General features: G+C 38.0%; 2 protein-coding genes and 1 non-coding gene across 6 annotated transcripts in view; 1 reads left to right on the top strand and 2 right to left on the bottom strand.

The window, feature by feature from the left end:
* The first annotated feature begins 393 nt into the window (after window positions 1–393).
* Window positions 394–9,484, top strand: FKBP3 (FKBP prolyl isomerase 3). Its single transcript, XM_004584792.4, has 7 exons — window positions 394–686; window positions 3,267–3,368; window positions 4,078–4,185; window positions 5,436–5,571; window positions 6,708–6,775; window positions 7,910–8,007; window positions 9,165–9,484. The coding sequence occupies exons 1-7, from the start codon at window positions 579–581 to the stop codon at window positions 9,217–9,219; spliced, it is 675 nt and encodes a 224-aa protein (XP_004584849.1). The 5' UTR covers window positions 394–578; the 3' UTR covers window positions 9,220–9,484.
* Window positions 9,485–9,790: 306 nt separating this feature from the next.
* PRPF39 (pre-mRNA processing factor 39) overlaps window positions 9,791–27,007 on the bottom strand; it is a 32,089-nt gene continuing 14,872 nt past the window's right edge. For all 4 annotated transcript variants that reach the window (XM_058666381.1, XM_058666382.1, XM_058666383.1 and 1 more), the window contains 10 exons: window positions 24,109–24,276; window positions 22,637–22,802; window positions 21,496–21,603; window positions 19,999–20,163; window positions 19,559–19,685; window positions 18,955–19,223; window positions 17,974–18,158; window positions 10,960–11,034; window positions 10,711–10,831; window positions 9,791–10,487 (listed from right to left, as the gene is read on the bottom strand). In XM_058666381.1, the coding sequence (XP_058522364.1) occupies window positions 10,431–10,487; window positions 10,711–10,831; window positions 10,960–11,034; window positions 17,974–18,158; window positions 18,955–19,223; window positions 19,559–19,685; window positions 19,999–20,163; window positions 21,496–21,603; window positions 22,637–22,802; window positions 24,109–24,276 (1,441 nt within the window). In that variant the 3' untranslated portion in view covers window positions 9,791–10,430. The remainder of the gene's footprint in view (window positions 10,488–10,710; window positions 10,832–10,959; window positions 11,035–17,973; window positions 18,159–18,954; window positions 19,224–19,558; window positions 19,686–19,998; window positions 20,164–21,495; window positions 21,604–22,636; window positions 22,803–24,108; window positions 24,277–27,007) is intronic.
* LOC118759376 (small nucleolar RNA SNORD127) lies at window positions 18,815–18,898 on the bottom strand. The gene has a single exon (XR_004996166.1). It is a non-coding gene; the product is annotated as a small nucleolar RNA SNORD127 (small nucleolar RNA).

Here is a 27,007-nt window from a genome sequence, read left to right as displayed (position 1 = left end):
AACAGAGTAGATTCTGTGAGTGGGTTTCCTCGCGTATTAAGGAAAAGTAGGAACACATGGAGCCTGGAGAAAAACCATAGTAAGCGCCGCTCAAAATTGCTCTCCAACGCATCGTTCCTCGCTTGTATACAAGAACGACAGTTTTTTAAGTTTCACTGCTGTGAGCCTTGAGAGACGGCTGGATGTGTGTGGTTCTGATGGTCCAGGCCTGACCAACTGGAGTCGTTAGAAGTAAATGAGAAGCTCAGTGCTTTTTTTTTAAACAGGTTCCAAGCCTTCAAAGGCACAGCAGGCCGTAATGAATAAACACGTGTGCATAATTACTGGTAAATAGCGCTACTACTAGAGATTGCCTAACACAGGACACAAGCCAGAAGGGATGAGGACCACAGTTCTTGTGGTAGCCGCCTCTGCCGCTTCTCCAGACTCAACAATGCAGCTCTCATAGCACAATACGCACGTCACTCAAGGACGGGAGCCAATCAGGATGCGTGCAGTGCGCTGGCCCCGTCTCCAGGGGGCGGGGCAGAGCCATACCGCGGCGGGCTAGCTCAGTCCGGCTGAGGCAGTGGGGGAAGATGGCCGCCGCCGTTCCACAGCGGGCGTGGACCGTGGAGCAGCTGCGCAGCGAACAGTTGCCCAAGAAGGACATTATCAAGTTTCTGCAGGATCACGGTTCAGATTCGGTACCAGAGGCGGCGGGGCACCGGGCTGCTGTAGCTGCGGGAGGCCTCACCCCCCCCCGGAGATGCCTAGACATTCCATATTCCGCGGTGCCTCCGCCCTCGCCTTCCCGCGGCGGTGGTCGGGCAGGCCTTGGCGGCCTCGTGGGCACCCAGCACTCGCGGTGACGCCCCTCTGGCCCAACCTGCCTCGGCGGGGCCCGCAGCTTTGTTTCCTGGGGCACGCAGGCTGCAGTCGTAAAATTTGAACCCCCATTAGGAACCTTCAGTGGGGGGCGGAGGTCAGGAAGAAAGACACCCAGAGATTGGAGGGGCTGTGGCGGGGGGCCCCCCGAAAGCCCGGGAAAGGAGCCCCGGGTGCCGGGGAGGGGGCAGAGGATGCGAGGGTCTGCCTGGGAACAGTGACTCGGAGCTCACATTGTGCGCCAGTTAACCAAGTGCTGAAAATACATGCGTGTGATTTTCAAAACTCTGTAGATTGTAGTTTTCACTTTTTATTTTTTTAATTTAATGTAGACGTTTAACAAGATTTTTTGCACTTCTGTACTTAGGAAAGTCATTATCGCATTTCATTGTTAGACCAAGAAATTTATTTGGCATTCCTCGTAGTGCACGACCTGCTGTTGCAGTATCCATCTTAAGCAGCCATCTGTAGTCACAAGTTATTTCTGTTCCACCTGGCTCGTTTGTGCCTTAGGAGTGGAGATCATTCTTACAGTTCTTAACTGCTGTCCTACTATACGTGGTAGTACCCATGCAGCCTCATCCCCTTGCCAGAAGTCAAAGCTGCAGCCTGCAGTTCTTTACCATTTCTTTTTTTAAATTCTAACTTAATTTAAAAAAAATTATTTTTGGATTCTTCTGAGGGGATTGTGTTTCTTCTTTGGGGGAGTCTTCCCATTTCCTTTGAATTTTCGTTTGGGGGTTCTTCTGTTTCTAATGAATAATTATTCAGAACTCAACATCTTAAGATTAATGTAGCAGATATTTATATAACATTTAGAAAGGTGGTGTTCTGTGTTTGGCCATGTAGGACGAAAAGTAAAGATAGAATCATTTTTATCTTAAGCCAGTTGACTGAACCAGAGGAACTGAGTGGACAATATCATTAATGGCGCAGTAGTGCTTTCACAAAATGCTTTTGTACTTTTTAAGATGTATTTACTTAAAATTTATTTATTTTTATTGGAAAGGCAGAAATACAGAGAGGGAGGTACAGAGAGAAATATCGTTCATCTGCTGGTTCACTCCCGAAGTGACTGCAATGGTCAGTGCTACACTGATCCGAAGCCAGGAGCCAGGAACTTCCTCCAGGTCTCCACGCTAGTGCAGGGTCCCAAGGTTTTGGGCAGTCCTCGACTGCTTTCCCAGGCCACAAGCAGGGAGCTGGATGGGAAGTGGGGCTGCCGGTGGGATCCTGGTGCATTCAAGGCGAGGACTTTAGCTGGAACTGAACCAATCCAAAGCCTGGAGTTTCTTTCAGGTCTCCCATGCAGGTGCAGGGTCCCAAGGCTTTGGGCTGTCCTGCACTGCTTTCCCAGATCACAAGCAGGGAGCTGGATGGGAAGTAGAGCAATCAGGATTAAAACCAGCACCCATATGGGATCCTGGCGTGTGGAATGCAAGGACTTTAGCCAGTAAGCTACCATACCGGGCCTATATTTATTTATTCTTATTGAGAAGGTAGTTCAGATTTAGGGAGAGAAGGAGAGAAGGATCTTCTGTCTGCTAGCTCACTGCCCAATTAGCCACAAAAGCCAGAGCTGAGCTGATTTGAAGCTAGGAACCCGGAGCCTCTTCCAGGTCTCCCACACAGGTGCAGGTTACCAAGGCTTTGAGCAGTCCTCAACTGCTTTTGCAGGCCACAAGCAGGGAGCTGGATGGGAAGTAGAGCAGCTGGGACACGAACCAATGCCCAGATGGGATGCTGGTGCTTGAGGGTGGAGTATTAGCTAATTGAGCCATCTGGCTGGCCACCTTAAAGCATTTTTTAAAACAAATGCAATCTAATGTAAAACTGGCTGGCAGTCTTATAAGCAAGGGAAAAGAAACTGCTCCCTTTATGGGAAACCTTAGCCCCTTGTCCAGGATCAGATGACTAGGATGTTAGCCGAAGAACGTGATTTTATGCCTATACTCTTAATTATTAGGAATATTGTTGTAAGAAATAATAATAATACTGTATTGGACATAGTTCTCTTGACACACCTGGTAGTGATTGGAGCGTTATATATAGTGCCCAGTGCTACTGGTGACGCCCAGGGGCAGTCCAAGCAGCTTTCTATGAGCACCCGTCGGCAGTCACCACAGTGTCCTTCCTGTAAACATGCTCTTGTGTGTGATTCTGCAGTGGGAAGAAGGTTAGGATGAAGGACTGTTGCACCTGTGACTCAGCATTGCAGTTCTACCCTTGTGAAGAGTTCTTACAAATATTTTATTTAAAAATATTCTTGAACTAGGGTATAAAATCATGTTTATATCATTCTGCATTAGTAGTGCAGTTGAAACATAACTGCTAACATTAACAGTTAATTTCTTAATTGAGTGAAATTATTTTTGGCTAATCTGAGTTTGCCTTTGTAGTTTCTTGCAGAACATAAGTTATTAGGCAACATTAAAAATGTCGCCAAGACAGCCAACAAGGATCATTTGGTTACAGCCTATAACCATCTGTTTGAAAGTAAGGTAAGCATTACGCCATTTAAAAATTTGTAATGTAAAATGTTAAGCTTTTTCTACTAATTAATCATAAGTGGACTAGCTGTCATTGTAACAAGCTTATATACAGTGACAGAATGTTGTGGTATTTTGAAGTGGGTTGGGTTTGCAAAGATAATTTTCTAGTAGCTTAAATTGAGAAGGCTGATTATTAAGGCTCTTGCAATATTTAAAATACATTAGGTCAAAGTATTACCATATTACTCTGCATATCAAATATGTTCTGAAAAGCAATTTCCATTTCATTAACAAATTTAAAGTCTGCTTTAGATTTCAGCTGAATTTTAGGAAAGCTGCTTTTAAGAAATTTTTCACTATTCACGATGTGATGACCACCTTCCACAGAAGGGTCTTTAAGTTGTTGTCTGAAGACTGTGTCTCCAGCTCAACGTTAACCTTTCTCTTCCTTTTTTTCCCATGTTACGGTTTTGAAAGTAGGAGTTAGCCTTTCTAAAGGCCATTGTCCTCATATCAGAATCTGTATTGTAAGCTGACCTGAGGGTTATAATTTATTGTTAAAGTGTTTAACAGGTTTCTTACTTTGTCCTTAGGGCAGTGTCTGCACACTTGAACTATATCCATTGTGCAGATGTTTATTAGATAGAAAGGCTGAGAATCTACATAACCTTTCTAGTTTTTAGCCTAACCTCGTTATGTCTCAATGCTTTCCTTTCAGCGTTTCAAGGGCTCTGAAAATGTAAGTAAAGTATCTGAGCAAGTGAAAAATGTGAAGCTTAATGAAGATAAACCCAAAGAAACCAAGTCCGAAGAGACTCAGGATGAGGTTTGTCTATGACATTTTCTTATTTGCTGATTCACTCCCAAAATAGCCATGTTGACTGGGGCCGGACCAGGCCAAAGCCAGGAGCTTTATCCTGGTCTCCCACATGGGTGGCAGCGGCCAAAGCATTTGTCCCAGGTGCATTAGCAGGTAGCTGGATTCCAAGTCGAGCATCTGTGACTTGAACCAGTGCTCTGATCTGGGTTGCATCATCCTAGGTGGCCACTTAGGCTGTTGTACCCCAGTACCACCCTAACATTTATTGATGTAAGTGTGATTTTGAATGAAGCAATATTCAGTTTGCAGTATTTCTCAAATTAAAGAGTATTATGTACAATTTATTTCATCTAGATCCTTACTCAAAAATAATCCAGAAGTATTTGTAATTTATACCTCAAAACTAAAATAAAAGATTTCATGAGTTGGTGGTTTTGGTGTTGCACTTCCCACCTAGCTTGTGGCCTGGGAAAACAGCAGAAGATGGACCAAAACCCTAGGGCCATGAGCCCATGTGGGAGACCTGGAGGTGGCTCCCTGCTTCGGATGGGCTGTTTCATTCATTGCAGCCATTTGGGGAGTGAACCAGCAGATGGAGATCTTTTTCTCTGTCCCTCCTTGTCTCAGTAAAATCTGCTTTTCCGGTGAAAAGACATCTTAAAAAAAAATAGAGGTGGGTATATTGGCATAGCAAGTTAAGTTACTGCTTGCTATGTTGGCATCCCTTACTGGACCATATTTTCAATACTGCACTACTGTTTTCTGTCTTCTGATGGGCCTGTGAAGGCATTAGAAGATGGCCCTTGCTACCCACAGTTGATACCGAAATGGAGTTCCTGTGTCCTGTCTCCAGCCTGGCCCAGGCCTAGCTATTGTGTATTTGCAGAACAAACTACCAGGATGGAAGATATCTCTTGGTCATGACTTTGTTAGAAATAAATAATCCTTAAAACATGTATTAAAGAAGTAGCATTAATTATGACTGTTGAAATGACTCAAATCTTTGAAACATTTTGTAGAAAAACTGATTTTTGAGTACAAAAGTTATAAAAATTCTAGCACAGTTTTCCAAACCATAGTTTCCATTTCTTGTGAACTGTCTAAAGACCTCATGTGTGCAAAAATATTATTTTCATACTAAAGTAAAACTTGATTCCACTTTCCACAGAATTTTTTTTGAAGGACCCTGGTAGACATTATTTTTCTAAAGGAAGGACATTAATTGCTAACTTTGGGTGTTTTTGTTTTGTTTTTAGGGTCCACCAAAATATACAAAATCTGTTCTCAAAAAAGGAGATAAAACCAACTTTCCCAAAAAAGGAGATGTTGTTCACTGCTGGTATACAGGAACACTACAGGATGGTACTGTTTTTGATACTAATGTTCAAACAAGTAAGTCTAAATTTAATATTCTCTTGGACTTCAGACATTGAAATATTTTTACATGATTTCTCTTGACTTTTCTCCAAATACATTTTGCACACAGATACTGAGTTCACTGTTTATTGGCTGGTGAAAGGCCTCTTTCTTGGTCCTTAGAAAGTAGAAATAAGGAATCCTAGTATAAATTTGGTGATTGTTTTATACTATTTTCTGCTGGATAACTTAGAGTTTATTTTGGGTCACAGTTCTAAAGTCCAAGAATATTCCATCTACTTTCTGGATGGGGAACATGTGTTGCTCCATGCACTGTATGAAAGTGGAAAAGCAAGCCAAGGCACATGTGAAAGAGTTGTGTGTGTGCATGGCAGTTAGGGGAGTTGCTGGTATCAACTTTGCTTTGTAACAGTTTTCTTTGGAAGTAACTGATACACTCCTTCAACGTTGAGAACACAATCCCATGAGTACAAGTATTATTGCATCTTAATGAATAAAGTGCCACAGTGGTGACCAACGTTGAACATGACAGTCCATAATCAAACTATAGCAGTGTCCCAAGGTAAAACTAATTTTCGTCAAAAAGGCAGGATAGTGTACCATTTTGGTGGTCCTTACATTCTACCCTTAATTGAGACCATGTTTTGACATCTAGATTTTTTGTGATAAACTGCTTTCCCAGCTTTGCTTTCCCTTTTTTAAGATTCATTTATTCACAAGCAACATGGCAGAAAGGAAGGAGGGAAGAGGAAAGAAGGGGCAGAGACTAGGGGAGAGAGATCTTTCCAGCTGCTTGCTCATCATCCCCCCCGCCCCCCAAAACAGCCGAAGCTAGGCGCCTGGAACTCCCAGGTCTTCCGGTCTTCCGTGTGGGTGGCAGAGGCCCAAGCACTCCGGCCATCCTCCACTGCTTTTTCAGGCACATTAGCAGGGAGCTGGATCAGAAGTGGAACAGCCGGGACTTAAACTGGTGCTCACATGGGATGTCAGTGTTGCAGGCAAAAGTTTAAACTCACTATGCCACACTGGCCCTTTGATTTATTTTCAGGTAAGTATTACAATTCTGAAATGAATTAAACCGTTGGGGTTTTCCATTGAACTTAGTTTCTTAATAGAGTATGTTATTAATTATAAGGAAATCTGTCTTATAGGTTCAAAGAAGAAGAAAAATGCTAAGCCTTTAAGTTTTAAGGTTGGAGTGGGCAAAGTTATCAGAGGAGTAAGTAAAAAATGGCAATGAAAAATATTCTGGTATCTGGCATTTTATGGTGCATGGGGTCAAAGTATAGGATAGAACATACTGGAAAGTGTTCAGTGTAACAAACCAGGTGCTTTATTTTGCTAGCTAATCTAGCTCAAGTTGTTGTCTGTTTCCTATTATGTGTAAAGAAGCAAAAATTACACAGTACAGTACGGGTTCAACCATTAGCCTCTCCATGTCTTTGCCGTTATTTTTTTTCATAAAGTAAATTTTCTACAAAATGTTTGGTCTCTACGTTTGTCTTTAAGTTTCTTAAATTTCATAGCTGTTCTATTGCTTATATACCTGAAGTGGAAACATAAAATATCTATTCCACTGTTATTCATAGGAGTTTTGTTTCTGTAGCTTTCTTGCCTCAATCTAGAAACAACAAAGAAAAATCAAAAGCATGATTTAGCCATCCTTACATGTGAGGGATAACATAAGGAAACATAACAGTTCAGGTTTTCACACATACTTACACAAAATTGGTAACAATATCAACTTGATACTTCTCCGTATGTTGACTGCATGTTAATTTCTTCCAGTCATTAATTTCTACATGTGACATGTCTATTACTTCATCATTGTTTTTGTTGCACAGCAGAGTATAGGCTACAGAAATTATACTCTGTATCCTTTGAAGATGTTAACTGTGGCAAAAGGCTTTTGGATCCAAATTTGGAACAAATGAACAGGCAACCAAGAAGTGTTTATCACTTATTTGAAAAGTTAGTTTTTATCTTTCAAGTACAAGTGCTCTAATATTTAGTTACTGTCATGATTCTGTTGCAATTTGATGATCTTAAAGAGCTTCAGAGTACTTAAGAGTTATCCCTCTAAATTTTAAAGTCTGTGTTTTAATGTGAAAATCTATCAATTCTTTTATGCTGATGCTAGTAACAAACTACTTTCCATGATGTTTTCACATTGAATCTCTTATCAGGTCAAAACATTTTGATCCATCCTTTTTTTTTTTCTGAATGAGGAAACTGAAGGCAAGGTTCATCCAAGGATACTCTACCTTAACATTGAAATCCATAACAGCATGCTCTGAGAATGTCTGTACTCGTTATTAGATGCATTTTTTTGAACATAGCTTTTGTTTCTTAGTGGGACGAGGCACTCTTAACTATGAGTAAAGGAGAGAAGGCTCGACTGGAGATTGAACCTGAATGGGCTTATGGAAAGAAAGGACAGCCTGATGCCAAGTATCCTTTTTTCTTCATAGTTAAAGAATTTAACAGAGAATACTTCAAGGCTTGGAAGATGCTGTGTAGGCTAGCCTTCTGATCAGAAATCCTATCTAGTCAGCTTCTTGATACTGATAACATGTTAACATTTCCAATACAGGTACCAGTAAATATTTCTGTTGATACAGTATTTAAGCTTAGGAATCTTTATCTTTTTTTCCAGTATCTTGGTTTCAAGACTTAACTAAAGTTTAGGCTTTCAACTTTGAAAGGCAGTGTTTTTTTAATCAGACTAACAGAGAGGGGAGGCAGATATAAGTATCTTCTATCCATTGATTACTCCACAGATACCTGCAACAGAGCCTGGGTCTGGCCAAAGCCAGGAGCTTCTTCCAGGTCTCCCAGTTGGGCAGTTGGAATTCAAGACCTTGGGCAATATTTTGCTGCTTTTCCCAGGCCATTAGCAGGGAGCAGTATGGGAAATGGAGCAGTTGGGACACAAAATTGTGCCCATACATTACGATGACATCACAGGTGGCAGTTTCAAGTGCTATGCCACAGCACTGGAGACCTGAAAGGCAAGTCTTTGTGTTTGCAGGTCTGGCACTAAGCCATTAAAATGCCCAGTACATGGCACTGTAGGAACAGGTATAACTTGATGCTTTTTTAAGATTTATTTTTATTGGAAAGGCAGATTTTAGAAGGAGAGAGAGATCTTGGGTCCGGCACCATGGCCTAGCGGCTAAAGTCCTCGCCTTGAACGCACCGGGATCCCATATGGGCACCGGTTCTAATCCTGGCAGCCCTGCTTCCCATCCAGCTCCCTGCTTGTGGCGCAAAACAGCGCAGCACCGGCCGTTGCGGTCACTTGGGGAGTGAATCATCGGAGGGAAGATCTTCCTCTCTGTATATCTGACTTTGCAATAAGAATAAATAAATCTTTTTTAAAAAATCACACACAAAAAGGAGAGAGAGATCTTTTAGTCCACTGTCTCACTCCCCACGTGGCTGCACAACATTGGGAGGGGAGCGGAAGGCTCTAGAGGTTCAATTTATTTGAGAAGTGCTGTTGTCTTAGCAAATAGAGGGCTAACTGCAATGCAGCTTTCAGATTAAAATTACTATAGGTAAAGAAGAGGTGCTTTTGATCAAATTTACCTTGACATTTCTAACAGAATTCCACCAAATGCAAAACTCATTTTTGAAGTAGAATTAGTGGATATTGATTGAAATAGTGCTAGATATAAAGATGTCAGCAATGTGATAAAACTTGGCGTTGAAGAAACTTATGTAACTTGTTGCCATTGTTAACGGAAAATGAAACTGGAAAATTAGGAGTTCAAGCTTGTTTACCCCAGTTTTTGAGAAATGTAATTCCTTGTAAATACATGAAGTCTAAAGTATTTTACTACAACTGTAAAATGTTGGGAGAACTGTTTTCTCCATTTACTTCATGTGTAAACTAAAAGGCTCAATAAACTTACCTACTCTAATGGCTCTACTGATTTATTTAGTGTTACTATATTAACATTCTGGTTATATGAGCGGGGGTAGGGCCACATCTAACCAGAGAATTAACTCAAAAAATTCCTTCAAAGCTTTGTGAGGGCACACATGATTCACTTTAAGGAAAAGACTCCTTTATGATGAAAGGCAAAAGCTCATGGTTAAAGTATAAGCAGAAAGCAGCACAAAGACAAGCTGAATTTAGGAAAACTGTATTTCAAAAGCAATAAGGCACTGATAATGGTGAGTATGAAGATAATATTAGGTTCCCCCTCCAATAAATTCATAAACCATCACTGGATGAGTCTTCAGTTTTATTACAAAAGTGAAGATGATCAGTTCAAAATGAAAACTTGCTCACAGTTTTACATGAATGTTCTAAATACAAAGTCTCCTGAAACAATTGATATGATTTTCATTTTTAAAGGGATGCAAACATTTTCAACGTTCTCATTTATACTCTATTCCAAGGCATAGTATTTTAATAGTGTCTTTGCAGTCAGATCCAAATTCACAAGTATAACTGAAACATACAGACAAACCCTTGTTAGCAAAAGTTTACATTGGTTGGTTTTCACAGAAGTAAAACCTATTTAATAACCAGCCCTTAGGTTTTCAGAATCTTGTACTCTGACATGATTTGCAGTCAGGTTTTTTTTTCCTGCCCTTAAGGCTACAAAACTTGCAAATGGTTTGCAAAAGAATTCTAGACCACTTAATGCAAAAATCAAAAAAATAGTTCTTCAATAAAAAGTAAATTTTATAAATGGTAGGAAATATCTGTGGTAAGCTACTGCCTGACATTCCCCCCCATTACTTAACAAATGTTACACAGAAAGGAAGACAAGTTATCAAATACAACAACTTTATGTTCACATCCCTCATTAAAAAAAATATACTTTTCACACAATCCATCTGAAATTTGTATTTTGCCATCACGTCGGAGGAGGAGGATAATACTGTCCATAATTCCAAGGATTCTGATAATTGTACTGAAAAGAAAAAGTGGTATGTTAGCATACTAAAATTAGCTGACAATGAAAAACAATGAAAAAAATTTTAAGTGAATAAATGTGTTTACTGTTGACACTGACATTAAAGCACAATATAAGGTGCAAGATAACTTGGAAACAAAAAAGTATTTTCTAACAACAAATAATCCTAATTTAGGTTTAGGACATATATGAGCCAAGAATTATAACTATATGGACTCACTTGATACCAGGCACTATAATTATATGCAGCTTGATTTGCCTGTAAATCACCGTCAATCATCTGTGTAGATGATGAGGTTGTATCGTCCGTATGTGCTTTCTTCTCCTCTGGTTCTTCTGATCTACAGAAAAGGTCAAAATGAAAACTATCAAAATTCCTACAGATGAAAAACAAATGTCACCTTTGCACATTAATTTTTCGAGTTATGAAAATATACAGGCAATACTCATATTTTAAGCAATTACATACCCATTTTCTGCTTTCCTTTTTAAGGAATCCTGTTCTTTTAGGAGTGTTTGATGTTCATCATAAGCATTCAGAAGCCTAAGGGAAGAAAAACAAATCATCCTGAATACATAAAAACGAGGCTTTTAAGATCTTCTGTTGAAATCTCTAAGTGGGTTTATTTTTCAATTATTTTGATATTCAGATCAGACCTCCTTAAATTTAAAAGGTCTTAATGGTACATATGTGTTGAACCTCTTTACCATCTGTCTATTGCCAAGTAAAAATGGCTCATTTAAGGGAAAGCATTTATCTCAGTAGTTCAAAGACACTGCCACCCATCCTGTTACCTGGGTTCATCTCAGCTCCCAGCCATTGTCCAGCTGCCTACCTAACATGCAAATCTAGGGAGGTGTCAGGTGAAATAATTCAGTTCATGCCATTCACATGGGAAACCTGACCAAAGTTCCTGGTAAGTGCTGCTGCAGGTATGAACAGAGAAAACCACTACAAGAGGGTCTCTGTCTCAAAAAATTCACTTTAAAAATAAAGCAAAATGCTTCAATTGGTTCATCTTCCCCCTTCAAGCACAGGGATCCCATGTGGGTGCTAGTCCCTGTCAAGACTGTTCTACTTCCCATATAGCATCCTGCTTGTGGCCTGGGAAAGCAGTGGAGGATGGTCCAACACCTTGGGACCCTGCACCCATGTGGGAGACTGGGAAGGTTTTAGGCTCCTGGCTTCAGATCTGCTCAGCTCCAGCCACTGCAGCCAATGAGCAGTGAACCAGGGAATGGAAGATCTTTGTCTCTACTCTGTACATCTACTTTTGCAAGGAAAATATTTTTAAAAATACATCATTTAATTCATTACACTAAACTACAATGGCAGGATTGGTATTGTAGCACAGTGGGATACAGTGCCACCTACAATGCCAGCATCTACTTATCAGAGTGCTAATTTAAGACTAGGCTGTTTGCTTCCAATATTTTCTTGCTTTTTTGCCTGGGAAAGCAGCAGAAAACAGCGTAAGTAATTTGTTTGCCATCTTCTATGTGGGAGAACAAGACAGTTTTTGGCTTTTGTCTTCAGGTTAGCCTAACTGGCAGCTGTGGCCACTTGTGGAGTAGAACACTGGATTGAAGAATGGAAGGTCTTTTTCTGTGTCTCCCTTTATATCACTCTTGCCTTTCACATAAATAACTCGTCATACACAAAAAGCCAAACCAAACTCTTAATAATCCCTACTGTCAATTGCCTATTGCTTGTGCTCTGAAATCAGTCTTTCAAGCCACTCAAGTTCACCATGCTACTTCTTCACAACATCCTCCAGTAAAAGAGATGTTAGTTTTATATAAAGTTGTTTACACCAAAATGTCCCCTTGGCTTACAGGAATGAAGCAGGTAATATAATGAAACTCCACATCCACAAGGAAACTGAAGAAACCCATCCTGGGCCTTAAGAGATCACAGCCTTATTAATAGTTACATGCTACTTCTAACACTCAGGTATTTTCTCTGAGAATTATGCCAGCCAAGTGGTCTAAAATTTTCCCTTTGTATACATTCTTCAGTGTAAAAAGAATTGAGGGGAAGTTTTAAAAACAGGTATACTGAAAGAAACAAAACTATGCTTAGGAAAAGATAATCCTTGCTCATGGATTGAAAAGTCAGTATTATTAAAATGTCTATTAGCTAAAACAATTGACAGATTCAGCACAATCCATATCAAAACACCAATGACATTATTTTACAAAATTAGAAAAAAAATACAAAAATCCATATGGAATCACAAAAGTTTCAAAAGAGCCAAAGCCATTCAGAGCAAGAAAAATCAAACTGGGATTAACACAACGCCTGAAAAGTAGCATGGTACAGGCATAAACATAATGCCTAGATCAATGTCACAGAACAGAGCATCTGAAAATTAAACTATAGCCAACTGATTGTTTTACAAAAGTGCACCAACCACACAGTACAGTAAGAAAAATCTCTCACAAATGCAAGTTGTATCTATAACTTTCAATATGTATAAGCATCAATTCAAGACGGATCAAAGACCTAAGTTTAAGACCCTCTTGAGACTATCAAGTTGCTGGAAGAAAACTTAGGAGAAAAACATTAGTATTTCCAAAACATTAGTGTAGGAAAGGACTACTTAGGACTTTCTAAAGCACATGGAGCAAAAGGAAGTTTAAAAAAAAAATTGCACAGCAAAGGAAATAGTGAAAATCTATCCAGGAAGACTTGCAAACACATGGAGACTAAATAATATGTTACTAAATAAGGAATGGGTCAGAAAGGAAAAAAAATGCTTGAAACAAATGCAGATATCAACACAACGTATCAAAACTTATGACACACAAATCAAGGCAGTATTAAGAGGAAAGTTCATCTCAATCAATACATATGTTAAGAAAACTAAAAAAGCACCAAGTAAATGAGCTAACCTTACAGTTGAATGAAGCAGGAAAAAAGAAATAATCAAAATAGGGGAGGAAATAAACCAAGTAGAAGCCAAAAGAACTATACATAAGATCAACGAATCAAAGAGCTGATTCTTTGAGAAAATCAACAAAATAGACTCCCCACTAGCCAACTATCAAAAACAGGAGAGAAAATATATGCACCATTGGAATTAGAGATTAGAAAGGAAATATAACAACAGATAATCAGAAGTAGAATTATTAGGAACTATTACAAGCATCTATATGTGAACAAATCAGAAGACCTAGAAGAGATGGATAGATCTTTGGACACATACAATCCATCAAAATTGAATCAAGAAGCATTTAATGATCTGAATAGACATATAACATGCACTGAGATTGAATCAGTAATTAAAGTCCTCCCAACCAAGAAAAGTCCTGGACCTGATGGCTTCACTGCTGAATTCTACCAAACATTTTAAGAGGAATTTACTCCAATCCTCCACAAGCCTTTCCAAACACCAGAAAGGGAGGCAATCCTTCCAAACTCTTTCTGTGAAGCCAACATTACCTATAACAAAGTCAGACAACAACATTACCTATAACAAAGTCAGACAACAACAAAAAAAATGAGAATCCTCAACAAAATACTAGGCAACAGGATCTAACAGCACTCCAGGCAGATCATTCACCTGGACCAGGTGGGATTCATTCCAAGCATGCAGTGATGGTTCAACATCTGCAAATCAATAAATGTGATACATCACACCAAAAAAACTGAAAAATAAAAACCATATGATCATCTCAATAGATGCAGAGAAGGCATTTAATAAAATCCAACACTATATTATGCTGAAAACTCTAAGCAAGACAGACGTAGCAAGAACATTCTACAACACAATCAAACCCAATGCCAGCATCATACTAACTGGGGAAAGACTGGAAGCCTTTCCACTAAAATCTGTCCACTGTCACCACTACTCTTCAATGCAGTATTAGAAGTCCTTGCCAGAACTATTAGGCAAGAAAAAAAGAATTAGAGAAATACAAATAGAAAATGAAGAACTGAAATTATCTCTATTTGCAGATGACATGATTATCTACATACGAGAACCAAAAGAATCAGTCAAGAGACTATTGGAACTCATAAGAGACTTTGGCAAGGAAACAGGATACAAAATTAATGAACACAAATCGATGGCACTAGCGTACACAATTTCATGGATGAGAAAGAAATTATAAGTACAGTAACATTTAAAATGGAGAGGAATCTTAAATACCTAGGAATTAAGCTAACAAAACATGTGGAAGACTTCTATGATGAAAACTGTAAAACATCAAAAAAGGAAAAAGATGATGACATTGAAAAATAGAGAAACTTATGTTCCTGGATTGTCAGGATCATCATCGTCAAAATGGCCAGATTATCAAAAGTAATATACAGATTCAACCCAATCCCAGTCAACATTCCAACAGCATTCTTCTCAGAAATAGAAGATACAAAAGTTCATCTTGAAACACAAGAGACCACAAATAGCCAAAGCTACCCCGAAGAATAAAAATCAAGCTGGAGGAATCACGATTCCAGACCTCAAGACATACTATGGAATAGTGGTCATCACAGCAGTCTGGTACTGGTACGGAAACAGAGAAAAAGATCAATGGAACAGAATAGAAACACCAAAAGGGAGCCCACGTATAGCCATCTTTGACAGGAAAGCTGAAAACAATCCAGGCAAAAAGCATGGTCTATTCAACAACTGCTGTTGGGACAACTGGATAGCAGCTTGCAGAATAAGATCTGTACCTGTCACATTTTACAAAAATCAGCTCTAAATAGTTCAAGGACCTAAATCTACACCCAGAAACCATCAAACTGTTAAAGGAAAACAAGGGAAATGCTTTCCAAGAAATAGGAATGGGGAAAAACTTCTTAGAAAAGATGCCAAAAGCACAGGCAAAATAAACAAATGGACTACATCAAAGTAAAATGAAACAACTAACAAAGTGAAAAAGCAACCAACAGAGTGGGAGGAAATTTTTGCACAGTGCACAAGTGACAAGGGACTAATATCCAGGATTTATAAAGAGCTTCAGAAACCCAGGAACAGTAAAAAAACAAAACAAAAAAACAACCCTGTGAAAAAATGAGCAAAGAAAATGAACATTTTTCAAAAGAACAGATATAAATGGCTAACAGACACATGAAAAGATGCTCAGGCTCCCTAGCCGTCAGGGAGATACAAATGAAAACCACATTAAGGTACCACCTAACTCCAATGAGACTGGCCCACATTCACAACTCTACTAACACTTCCCAGCGTGGATTTGGAGAGAAAGGTACCCTCCTTCACTGATGGTTGGAGCGCAGGCTAGTAAAACTACTATGGAAATCAGTATGGAGAGTGCTTAGAGAATTGCAAATAAATGTGCCAACTACCTTGCTCCTAGGAATATACCAAGAAATGAAAACTGCATATAAGAAGGGGATTGGTAATCATATATTTACTGCAGCACAATCGACAATAGAAACAATATGGAAATAATCCATTTGCCTGTCCAAAGAGGAATGGTTAAAGAAACTGTGGTACATCTACTCCAAGAAATATTACTCAGCCATTAAAAAGAATGAAATTATACAATTTCCAACTAGATTGTCCCAATTACAGACCATTATGGTTAGTGAAACAAATCAATCTCAAAAGGACAAATACCATGTGTTCTCTGTAATAAGGAAACCATGATGCAAATTAGGCTTTTGTGTTTTGTGGCTTCTCATTTAAGAGAATGTATAGTGATGGAGTAATACAGACTACTATATTCAGACATGAAAATACACTGCAATATGCAACTCTACTTCCAAATCAAAGATGGACTCCCAATGAAACTGTTGGACATATCCAGACAATGGGATGCTGGACTGTCTAACATTGTCTGTACCAGCAATGTCGGGGCACACTTAAATAACAGATTGATGAATTAATAGTCCTCTATTAAGGACTATGCTATTGTAATAATATGGGGAAAATCAGTCAGGTGTGGGACTTTGGATTGGGGGGAGATCTCAGACTCTACGGAATTGTACCATAAAATTCAAAATGTTAAATAAAAATTCAAAAACAAAATCTATACAGTACACAAGGTTCTCAACACACACTGAAATAAGTTACAATCCCAACCCCACTATGTAAGTTCAGTGACCCAGGGAAAATCTGCCTAATCTTGTTAAGACTTTTCTTCTTCACTTACTGTAAAAGAAAAGTCTCTTTCTCTCCATCACACTGTCACAAATTTGGGGTAATATAAAACCTGAGGCCAAAACCTCAATAAATATTAGCTGTGGTATTAACTATGTTTTACAAGGTTTATTAGAATGGCAGAATGACAAGGAATGGAATAATCAACCTGGATTTACTGGTTCACTCTCCAATGGCTGCAACATCAAGAGCTGGCCCATGGCAAAGCCAGGAGCTAGGAGCTCCCCCCTGGTTTCCCACTTGTAACAGGGGTCCAAGAAACTATACCAACATCCACAGGCACATTAGCAGGAGTTGCAGCAGAAGCAGAGAAGCTGCTGTAGGGGTGAATGTGTTGTAGTGCTGGTCCCTGTATTAACCCATTAAGAACCACATTTTCGGGGCTTGGCAGTGTGGCCTAGTGGCTAAGGTCCTCGCCTTGATCCCATATGGCCGCTGGTTCTAATCCCAGCAGCTCCACTTCCCATCCAGCTCCCTGCTTGTGGCCTGGGAAAGCAGTTGAGGACAGCCCAATGCATTGGGACACTGCACCCGTGTGGGAGACCCAGAGAAGGTTCCTGGTTCCCTGCTTTGGATTGGCGCGCACCGGCCATTGTGGCTCACTTGGGGAGTGAATCATTGGACGGAAGATCTTCCTCTCTGTCTCTCCTCCTCTCTGTATATCTGACTTTGTAATAAAATAAATAAATCTTAAAAAAAAAAAAAGAACCACATTTTCAATTCTGTTCATATTTACACAGTTTATTTCAAAACTGCCATGTGCCATTTTTATTGCTCTTTAAGGATGCCCTTAAATAAGAATGATGGATATAATGGGTTAATTTAATTGAAATCTCACATAGCACTGAAAACACATGCACCCACCAAGACAGCACAATAGTTTGGAGCTTATCCAAAGTGTTTTCCATGGAAACCATACTAAACTGGAATAATCAGGTGATGGTATAGGTCCTGGAATGTTTTCTTCCTGGGATCAGATCAGGCTGTAACTTTAGCATTGCTCTAGCCATTATTCCTTTAGTTCTACTGAACCAAGTTAAATCTTAAACATGTCCCTGCAAAACTCCTAACCTTTAACCCTTCCACCATCCTCAACTTTCAGCCTTTTATAGCACAAAACAATGAGGCCATTTAGGCATTTGTAAAGCCACATCCATCCTTTTTCTTGAGTATAGATAAAATGACATTGCTTTTCAGATTAACACCAAACACCTTTATTGACCTACTAACTGAATGCAAGTTTCAGGGGTGCAAACCTTGTCCCATTGCTAGTCTGTGAACATCATCAAAATCTCATTTAAAAATGCAATGCTTGTTTGCCATTCAAATAGGTAATATATTGAGGATCTTACTTATTAACATCTGAACCAAAATCTTCAAGAAATTCCACTTTTCTCTGAGAGAATGTAATTCTCATTTTAATAGGTAATGATCCATGTACAGCTTTGTCAAAACAACTGAGGATATTTTCTTCATTTTGTTTGAGGTCACCACTATATTCCATTTCAAGTAAATTGAGGTATAACTTTGTGTTCTCCTGTGTAAGAAGTAGGACCGATTAATATTTCTAAAATATTTTATTTTAGACAGGTATTTTAGATGCCTTAATTTTTATGTCTCAAAAAAAGCATTGAAAACTGTATTAAAATATTGCTCATGTTATTTTCAGTATACATCTAATAGGCTAAAAAGCATTAGCATATTGATAAACAGTAATATCATCCTAGTTTTTCTAAATTTAACAACATAAAATATTAAAGGATTAAAATTCTACATTCTTCATTTAATATTATTTAAGCTAGCATGACAATTAGAAAATAAAATACATATGATCTCTACAGTTCCAATGATTAAAATGTTATTACAACTATAAGCCTATTAAACTGTAGCTGGAAGCAATCCTTAATAAAACAATCCCTTGTATAGCTAAAAATGTAAAATATGAGAAACTTGTTATATTACCACTAAACAATTTAAAAGGAAATTGTGGGACATGGAAAATCATCTCATGGCTACATTTGTTATGATGCAGGCAACTGCAATGTTTTAGCACGCAAGTGTTTTTACAAGCCCTCTGTTAAACCAGATAATCAAAAGATCTTAATTTTTTAAGGAGAAAACAGAAAATACTTCAACATCTGCAATGTAACAATTTTCTCAAACTTTAAATTCAGAATGAATAGGAAGTTTAAATGGCAACATCAGTTTAGAGGGACTGTTGTCCTCATTTAGTAATAAAATATTACATACAGATCAAGTTTTTCATCATAGTTGCCAAAGTATAAAAAATGGTGTTTTTTAGTAGAAGATAATATAAAAATATAAATACATACTTTGTCTCTTTCAATGGCTTCTAAAAGCACCTTCCTTGACTTTGGAAGATTTTTTTGTATTTTGAAAAGATGCCGGGCTAGTTTGATAGCATAAAAGGATGACTCATTACTTGATTTGGCATTTTTAATGGCATCCTGAAGCAAATGCTCAGCTTCTTCCATATTTCCATGCCGACGTTCTAAACTTACTCTTCGCAAACGAACCATTGCCAATCCTAGAACACATTCTTCAAATGTTCTTAAGATATTCCTGGCTTCATTAATATTGCCTGGAAAATGTAATGAAACGTTTTATTCTTTCATTTAAATTTTCTAAATAGCAATAGGAAACAACTTGAGGGAACAATCTATCCCTATGTATACTTAAAAAAGAACAGCAGCCTTTCTCATCTCTTCTTGATTGCTTTGGAGCTATAATGAAGATCTGAGTAGTTATGAAGGCGACTACAAAGCCTTCAAAGTCTAAAATATTTACTATCTGATTCTTTAGAGGAAAAGCTATAAACTCTGCTTTACAACATCACTCAACACACAAATTTCAATAGATTTATCCTGAAATCACTTGGAATTCTAAATGTATTCAACTAAGTTTCCTCATTCTTACCCTGTTGCTCCTCAAAAGCTGCCCAAAGCATATGCACCATGGGTTTCTTTGGAAGATGAATAGTACAAGCTCTGCTGAAGACATGCCTCACTCCTTCAATGCTATGGTTTTCCATGTACTTGGCATACTACATACAGAAAAGAGGAAATACTGAATAATTTACAGTTGAACCAGTCATTAAATATGTGACAGAACGATAAAATTCTATTTTTAAACCCATTCAGCACCTTTATTGAACCACTAGACTAGTTTCTGTAAGGAAGGACGAAGAGAGGCAACGAGGTTGGCATATGCAGCAGTCAAATCTGGTTGCAAGCAGACCATCTCCTAATGCAACAGATATAGTTATATGAACAACATTCAACAGAAGTACAAAAAAGGTTAGTCACTAGATCAATGTTTATAATGTATTCAAGCTTAACAGCATATATTTTGCTTACCTTAATCCAAAACTCCTCATAGAGGGCACATGATATGACACATCTTTCAAAGAGAACCACAACTCGTTCATGAGTCCCGTTTTCAATTTCAAATTCTAAATATTCTTTCCAGTTTTTAAGCTGTGCCTTTTCCAATGGTTTCACATGAAAATAAGGTCTTTTAATCTGAAAGAAAAAAAATTGTAATATGGTAATGAAAGTAAATAAATACAATTATCGAAAGATTCAAAGGTAAAAATACAAATCATTTAAAATATACTTGATGTTAAGGAATGAAAATGTCTTCAGCTAATTTACTGCATAATTTAATTTTTTATTTTAGTTTAAGTCACACAAATACCTTAGGGTTTAAAAATTCATTATGTTCTCATTTTTTCAGTTATTTTGACAGAAATATACATATATATAAATATATATATTAATATATGTGTACATATATATATATAAAACTGTATTCTCCTTTGAGTATGCTGAAATTTAATAATTTTATTATAGAGACAGAAAGTAAATTAGGGGTTACCAGAGGTTAGGAGTTACAGGAAATGGCCAAACGTGATCTTGAAGGTGGCAACGTATTTTCATATCCTGACTTTTGTAATAAGCATGTACTTTTTGTTGATTATTTGTTCTTGAAGGGAAATTTACAGAGGAGAGACAGAGAGGAAGATCTTGCATCTGTTGGTTCACTCCCCAAATGGCCACAATGGTTGGAGCTGAGCCAATCTGAAGCCCGGAGCCTGGCACTTCCTCCAGGTCTTCCACATGGGTGCAGAGTCCCAAGGCTTTGGGCCATCCTTTACTGATTTCCCAGGCCACGTGGAGCAGCCAGGACACAAACCACTTCCCATACAGGATCCAGAGCTTACAGGAGTAGGATCAACTGATACAGTAATTGTGCCAGGCCCACAGGCATATATTTTTCAAAACCTGCTTTATAGCTTTGAAAAAAATATGTGGAAAAATCACATATTGCTAGTTTATAATTTGATTCACATGAAAACCGAGTTGAAGAGAAAATCTAAGGGAAGACCAAGTAGGTCAGTGGTACCTTGAGTTGAGGGAAGGTAGTCAAAGGAGTTGTGTGACAAGGAGTAGTAACAGTTAATAGTAAGGATTTTTGTTTCTTGTTTTTGTTTTACTGTGATGAGAATGTGGTGATGGCTATATATAACTGTGAATATGTTTGAGACTAACAGACACATTAAATGGATGATTTTTTGTGGCATGTAAATTAAATTTCAAAGCTGTCAGAAAAAAACGAATTAAAAAATTCACTTGATTATATATCTAAAGCTGGTACATTTTAGTAAAATTTTAAAACCTCAATAATTATCTTGCTATTCAAAATTAAGTCTGAAACAGTAAAACAAAATCAATAATGGAAACAATAACTGACACCTTAAGTCACTACTACAGTATGTAAAAGTAAAGTGATAAATTACTACCAAAGAAGAAAAAACGTTTATATTTTGAAGACTATAATACAAAAACACTTACACCTTCTTCAAAAGTCCACCTTTTACTAACTTCGTGTTCATTATAATTAAACATTTCTTGATGAATCTCAATGATTCGATGTCTCATGTTTTCTATTTCAGTAATTAGCTTGGAAAGAAAAAGAAAAATCTCAAAAGCTATATACTAAATATTTTTCATTAACTCAGACATTTTAGTTTTAGTACAGTAGTGAGTTTTTAATTATTAACAGTTATACACAAAGTCCAACTAATAAAATTAGCATTTAGAATAAAATGTCTTTTTTTTTTTTTAAGATTTATTCATTTTATTACAGCCAGATATACACAGAGGAGGAAAGACAGAGACGAAGATCTTCCATCTGAAGATTCACTCCCCAAGTGAGCCGCAACGGGCCGATGCTGCGCCGATCCAAAGCCGGGAACCAGGAACCTCTTCCAGGTCTCCCATGCGGGTGCAGGGTCCCAATGCACTGGGTCGTCCTCAACTGCTTTCCCAGGCCACAAGCAGGGAGCTGAATGGGAAGTGGAGCTGCCGGGATTAGAACCAGCGCCCATATGGGATCCCGGGGCTTTCAAGGCGAGGACTTTGGCCGCTAGGCCACGCCGCAGGGCTCAAAATGTCTTAATAAATCATTTTTTAAGAATTACTTGTATAAAATGAATAGATTTTATATTTATCACAATACAGGTTTATCCTCCCTACCATCTGCCCACCTGATGAGTGCCTCTATTAAATTTTTTCCAATATTATTACAACAGCCTATTTATTCTCTAAAGAATAATAAGCTGAACTTCAGTATACACACATCATGGTACAGCAAGAGAGAGAAAAATACAAGAAAAAAGGAAAATCTACTGTTACACAGGAGGACAGAAACATGCTGTAATAAACCAGTATTTTACCTGTATTATTATAATAGGATTAATACATCACAACCTAGGTAAAATAGTAAGCCATTCCTAGGTGTTTTATTAGCACCTTAAATTTTTAAACATAAAGAACATCCCCGAGTCTTAGTCAAACAGTAACTTTAAACAAGCATTAAGTCACAGAGCAAAACAGTCAGTATTGTAATTTATCTCTGTTGCACTCAGGCAGTGCGAGTAGACATAAAATCTCATTTTTCATGCAATGAGACTTTTTCAACAAGCCTCTTTACCTTTGCTGGATCAGTTATGTCTTCAATTCCTAATGGCAGATCATCACCAGGTGGACCGTCATCACCACTATGTCCATTAACAGATGCTAATTCCCTTCTCAGCTGAATAAACTGTTCATCAGTTAAAAGATCTCTAGGCAAGTTATTCTGTATATGATCTTTAAATCTAAAAGGAAGATTCACAATTTTAGATACCTTATTGTGTTTCTATCACATTCATTCTAAAGCAGAAAACCAAACTCACAGTCTCATATTTATTCACAAAGATTTTTAAGAAACTTTGTCAGTGGGCATCTATCTTTACAAATAGAAAATCTAGAAATCACTGATCAGAGAAAAATTATTTTAATAGCTAATAAAATAAAACACCACTAAAGAAAATCAAAATGGAAAATTAAGATAGAATGATATTTTTGCTGTGAATATACCCAAGACTTAGTATATAAATCTATCACTGCTTGGGCTGGCATTATGACATAGCAAGTAAAGCCTCTGTCTGCTATGCTAGATTCCCACAGAGCCTGGAAGGAGGCCTGGTTGCTGCATGTCTGATCCAGCTCCCTGCTAATATGCCTAAGAAACAAAAAGCAGAGGATGACTCAAGTGCTTCCACCCTGCACCCACATGGAAAATATGAAAAAAGCTTCTGGCCCCTAATTTTGACCTGAGCCACCCGGCTGCTGTAGCCATTTGGGGAGTAAACTCAGAGATTAAAGAATTTCTCCCTCTCTCTCCCTCATATCTCTCTGTAGCTCTGTGTTTCAAATGAATAAAAGATATATATTTTTTAAATCTATCACTGTTCCATGCATAAGATTACTGTATGTTTAGTAAAGCAGAAAGATTTTAAAAATAAGTATCCATCATGTGCCAAGTACTGTTTTACTTTAGTATTTACAAATAATTAATTTAACTTAGATTCTATTTTCTCATTGCTCAAATGCTTTACACAAGAGAGGATTCTACTGTCTCCTTATCTATAAAACAGATAAATTAATCTTCTATGGAAAACCAGTAAAATTCAGAGCAGTTATTTAACCTAGTAGTTAAGACCCCCACATGCTCTACGGGAGTGGCTAGGCCTGAGTCCCCACTTCAGTCACCGACTCCAGCTTCCTAATGTAGACCTGAGGAGGCAGCAGGGAGAACCCTAAGACAAATGTGGAAGACACAGGCTAAGTTTCCAGCTTCAGTCCCAACCAGGCACCACTGTGGACATTCAGGGAATAATCAAAGGCAGTCTTTCTCTCTCTCTCAAATGAGTAAACAAAAACAACAAAATTCCTCAACTTTTCATAAGGTACATGGAAAAATCATAACATTTAAAAATGTGTAAACCGTGATTAGTGAGAAAATTTATTCATTTTATTCTAGCAAAATCTCATATATTTCAAGAGAATTACAATATATAGTATTGGCATTAATTACCCAAGTAACAAAAAATGTTTGGAAAAACAGATATATCTACTTACCTCTGAAAATGATGACTATACAGCTGTGTCGGAATACCAAGGATACGATCGTAGATGGCTGTAACTTCTCTCAGGTTTCCTTGTTCATTTTCCCAGTTTATATACATTTCCCATAGTCTGTCAGATCGGAAGTCTGTTCCTGCAGCTAGAACAGCATGCTCAAAAGTTCTGAAAAATTGAATCACTTTTAAGATATATTTCCAAAATAAATATCAATTTAAAAACACTTTTTTCCAAATTTAGAAGCTAATGATACATTTAAAAAATTATATTTAACTTCAGTCTATGCAAACGGGGTTACAAAGTAGAGGAAATGCAAAGCAAGAAATAATTGCAAAGAAATTAGATAAATGTAAAATTATAAAGCAAAAATGTACACGCAAAAACATGTGACCCAGTCAATCCTTGGGTATCTTGCACAGATTCATTCGTTACAGAAGACAACACTTTAAAACAAATATAAATTTACTTGGCACTTTCTAATTTTTATTTCAAGGAATACTTTCTAATTCTTCAACAAGAGACCCAGTTGCAGGTAAGACAACAGTAATCATACATATGTTTTAAAGCAATTCTAAATTTGTTAAATTATAAAATTCTTCCTGTCTGCTCTACTTCCAATCCAGCTACCTGCTAATGTGCTCAGCAAAGCAGCAGAGGATAACCAAAGTCCTGGCTTCTGGCTTCAGCCTGGCCTAGCCACGGCTGTGATGGCCATTTTGGGAATGAAGCAGCAGATCAAAAATTGCTGTCTCGCTCTTTCTCTGTAACCTTGACTTCAAAACATTTTTGGTTACACATTTTCAAAATGAGTACCTTAAAATTAAGAGGGATTTTACAACAGCATTAAATCAGGCTCTAGAAATTATCCTATAATTTTAACAATCCCAGTCAAAGCTCTAATGAACTTGGAATGGAAAAGGAAAATTAAATTTGAATATTCATCTATTATACAAACATAAAAAAAGGTTTACAAAAGAACAATGCAGTGGCATTCTCCTAAAAGCTATTAAGCTACTGTAATCTCGAGCATGGTAAAAGAAAAATGGACCAGAATAGGGCACAGGAAAAGAAACAAACACTGCATGTTTAACAATTCAGTAAATTATAAGGAGGTATTTTTAAGTCAATGCAGAACAGACTATTAGATATATAGAAGAGTTCAAAAACCAACAATAAACTAAATGACCACGTGAGTGGCAAACAAAACTGTAAAACAATTAGAAGAAAATGAAGTACTTATATATTTTTGGCAAGATAGGCACAAAACTCAGAGACAACATAAGATTAAAACTGAACAACTTTAAGAATATAATGTCAATGACCAAGACATGACAACACTGGAGGAACTATGTTTTATATAGAGATAAAAGATTAGTAATGTACATGTATGTCTGTAAGGTTTCAAGAAAATAAACAGATACTATCTCTGCAGAATTCCAAAATAATTCAAGAAGCTAATGTGCTGAGGCCAGCATTGTGGTACAAGGATCTACAGGCATCTCATAATGGAGCACTGGTTTAATCCAGCTGCTCTTTGAATCCAGCCTCATTCTAATGTGCCTGATGAAACAGCAGAGGATGGCTGAAGTGCTTGGCCCCCTATTACCCACACAGGACACAAGGATGGTGTTCCAGGCTCCTGGCTTCAGCTTGGCACAGCCCTGGCTCAAGCGGACAGTAAATCAACAGATGGAAAAATTCTTGCCCCTTTTGCCTCTCATTCTACCCCTTAAATAGATAATTAACACACCCCTCCCCCCAAAAAGAAAGCAATGAGTTAATGTGTCAGATACTATACAGGGGAGGAGAGAGAAGGCCTGTAATGTAAGGAAATACATTGTGTTTAGAGAAGCAGCTTTTTTATCAATGGTGAGAAATCTTCAATTCCGGATATGGGTTTTCAGAAGCTAGTTTACATTCCCCATGGAGATCAGATGGTGCTCTCTGAAAAAAAAAAAAAACTGCTTGGCTCAAAAATCAAATATAACGATATCAACACTGGAAATCTTCCAACAAAAACCTGAGTGGCTGCTCAGCCCAACGTAAAGCCCTCCAGGGCAGCTGACAATGTCCCATAAGAAACAGAGTTCCCACATAGTCTACTTATGTCCAGTCTTTACTAACATCAACAAAAGCCAGAAACTAGCCTTTTCAGATGACAAGAAAATAAATGATAGCAACTTTAGAGGAAACAGTGGTAAAAGATGAGGAAAACTTTAACCACCCTTAATATCTTCAAAGAAGCAATAACAAGACAGGCAGTTCTAAAGCAGAATGTAAGAAAAGCAACATTCAGAAAACAAGAAAGATTCTGGGATATTAAAAACTTGATTGCAGCAAATTCAATGGTTAATAAGTCAAGTCTAATACTAACCATAAAAAAAGAAAAAACCATAAAGGAGACAGCATTGTGATACGGCAAGTTAAGCTGCCACTTAGAACACCAGCATCCCTTAAGTTCTGGTTGAAATTCAGGCTGCTCCCAGTCCAGTCCAGCTCCCTGATAACGTTATCTGTGAAAGCAGGAGAGATGGCCTGAGAACTTGGACTGCTGTCACCATGTGGCAGGTCAGGATGGAGTTCCAGGCTCCTCACTGTAGCCTAAACCAGCCCAGGCTGTTGTGGCCATTTGAGAAGTAGAGCAAGAGATGGATGACTTCTTCTGGCCTTCCCTCTCTGTCACCCTATCTTTCAAAAAGAGAAATCTTTTTTTTTTTTTTAAGGGAGGAGTATATAGTTCAATGTAATAGTTAAGGCCCCACATGAACCCAGCATTGCACACCAGAGTGTCTAGCTTATCCTGGCATTCCAGCAGCCTTTTGATATGCACAGCTGGTGATGCCGTAAGTAATAAGGTCCCTGCAGCCCACACCTGAGTATTAGTCTGTGGCTCTGA

The sequence above is a fragment of the Ochotona princeps genome, chromosome 6 (genome assembly GCF_030435755.1).
Source record: "Ochotona princeps isolate mOchPri1 chromosome 6, mOchPri1.hap1, whole genome shotgun sequence".
NCBI classification, from domain to species: Eukaryota; Metazoa; Chordata; class Mammalia; order Lagomorpha; family Ochotonidae; genus Ochotona; species Ochotona princeps.
This window is presented reverse-complemented; position numbering and strand designations above follow the sequence as displayed.

Excerpts from the sequence above, each read along its gene's own strand:
- FKBP3 (XM_004584792.4), top strand. The coding sequence starts at position 579 with ATGGCCGCCGCCGTTCCACAGCGGGCGTGGACCGTGGAGCAGCTGCGC. Across the intron at positions 687-3,266 it reads AGGATCACGGTTCAGATTCG|TTTCTTGCAGAACATAAGTT; the intron begins GTACCAGAGGCG and ends TTGCCTTTGTAG. Across the intron at positions 3,369-4,077 it reads ACCATCTGTTTGAAAGTAAG|CGTTTCAAGGGCTCTGAAAA; the intron begins GTAAGCATTACG and ends CTTTCCTTTCAG.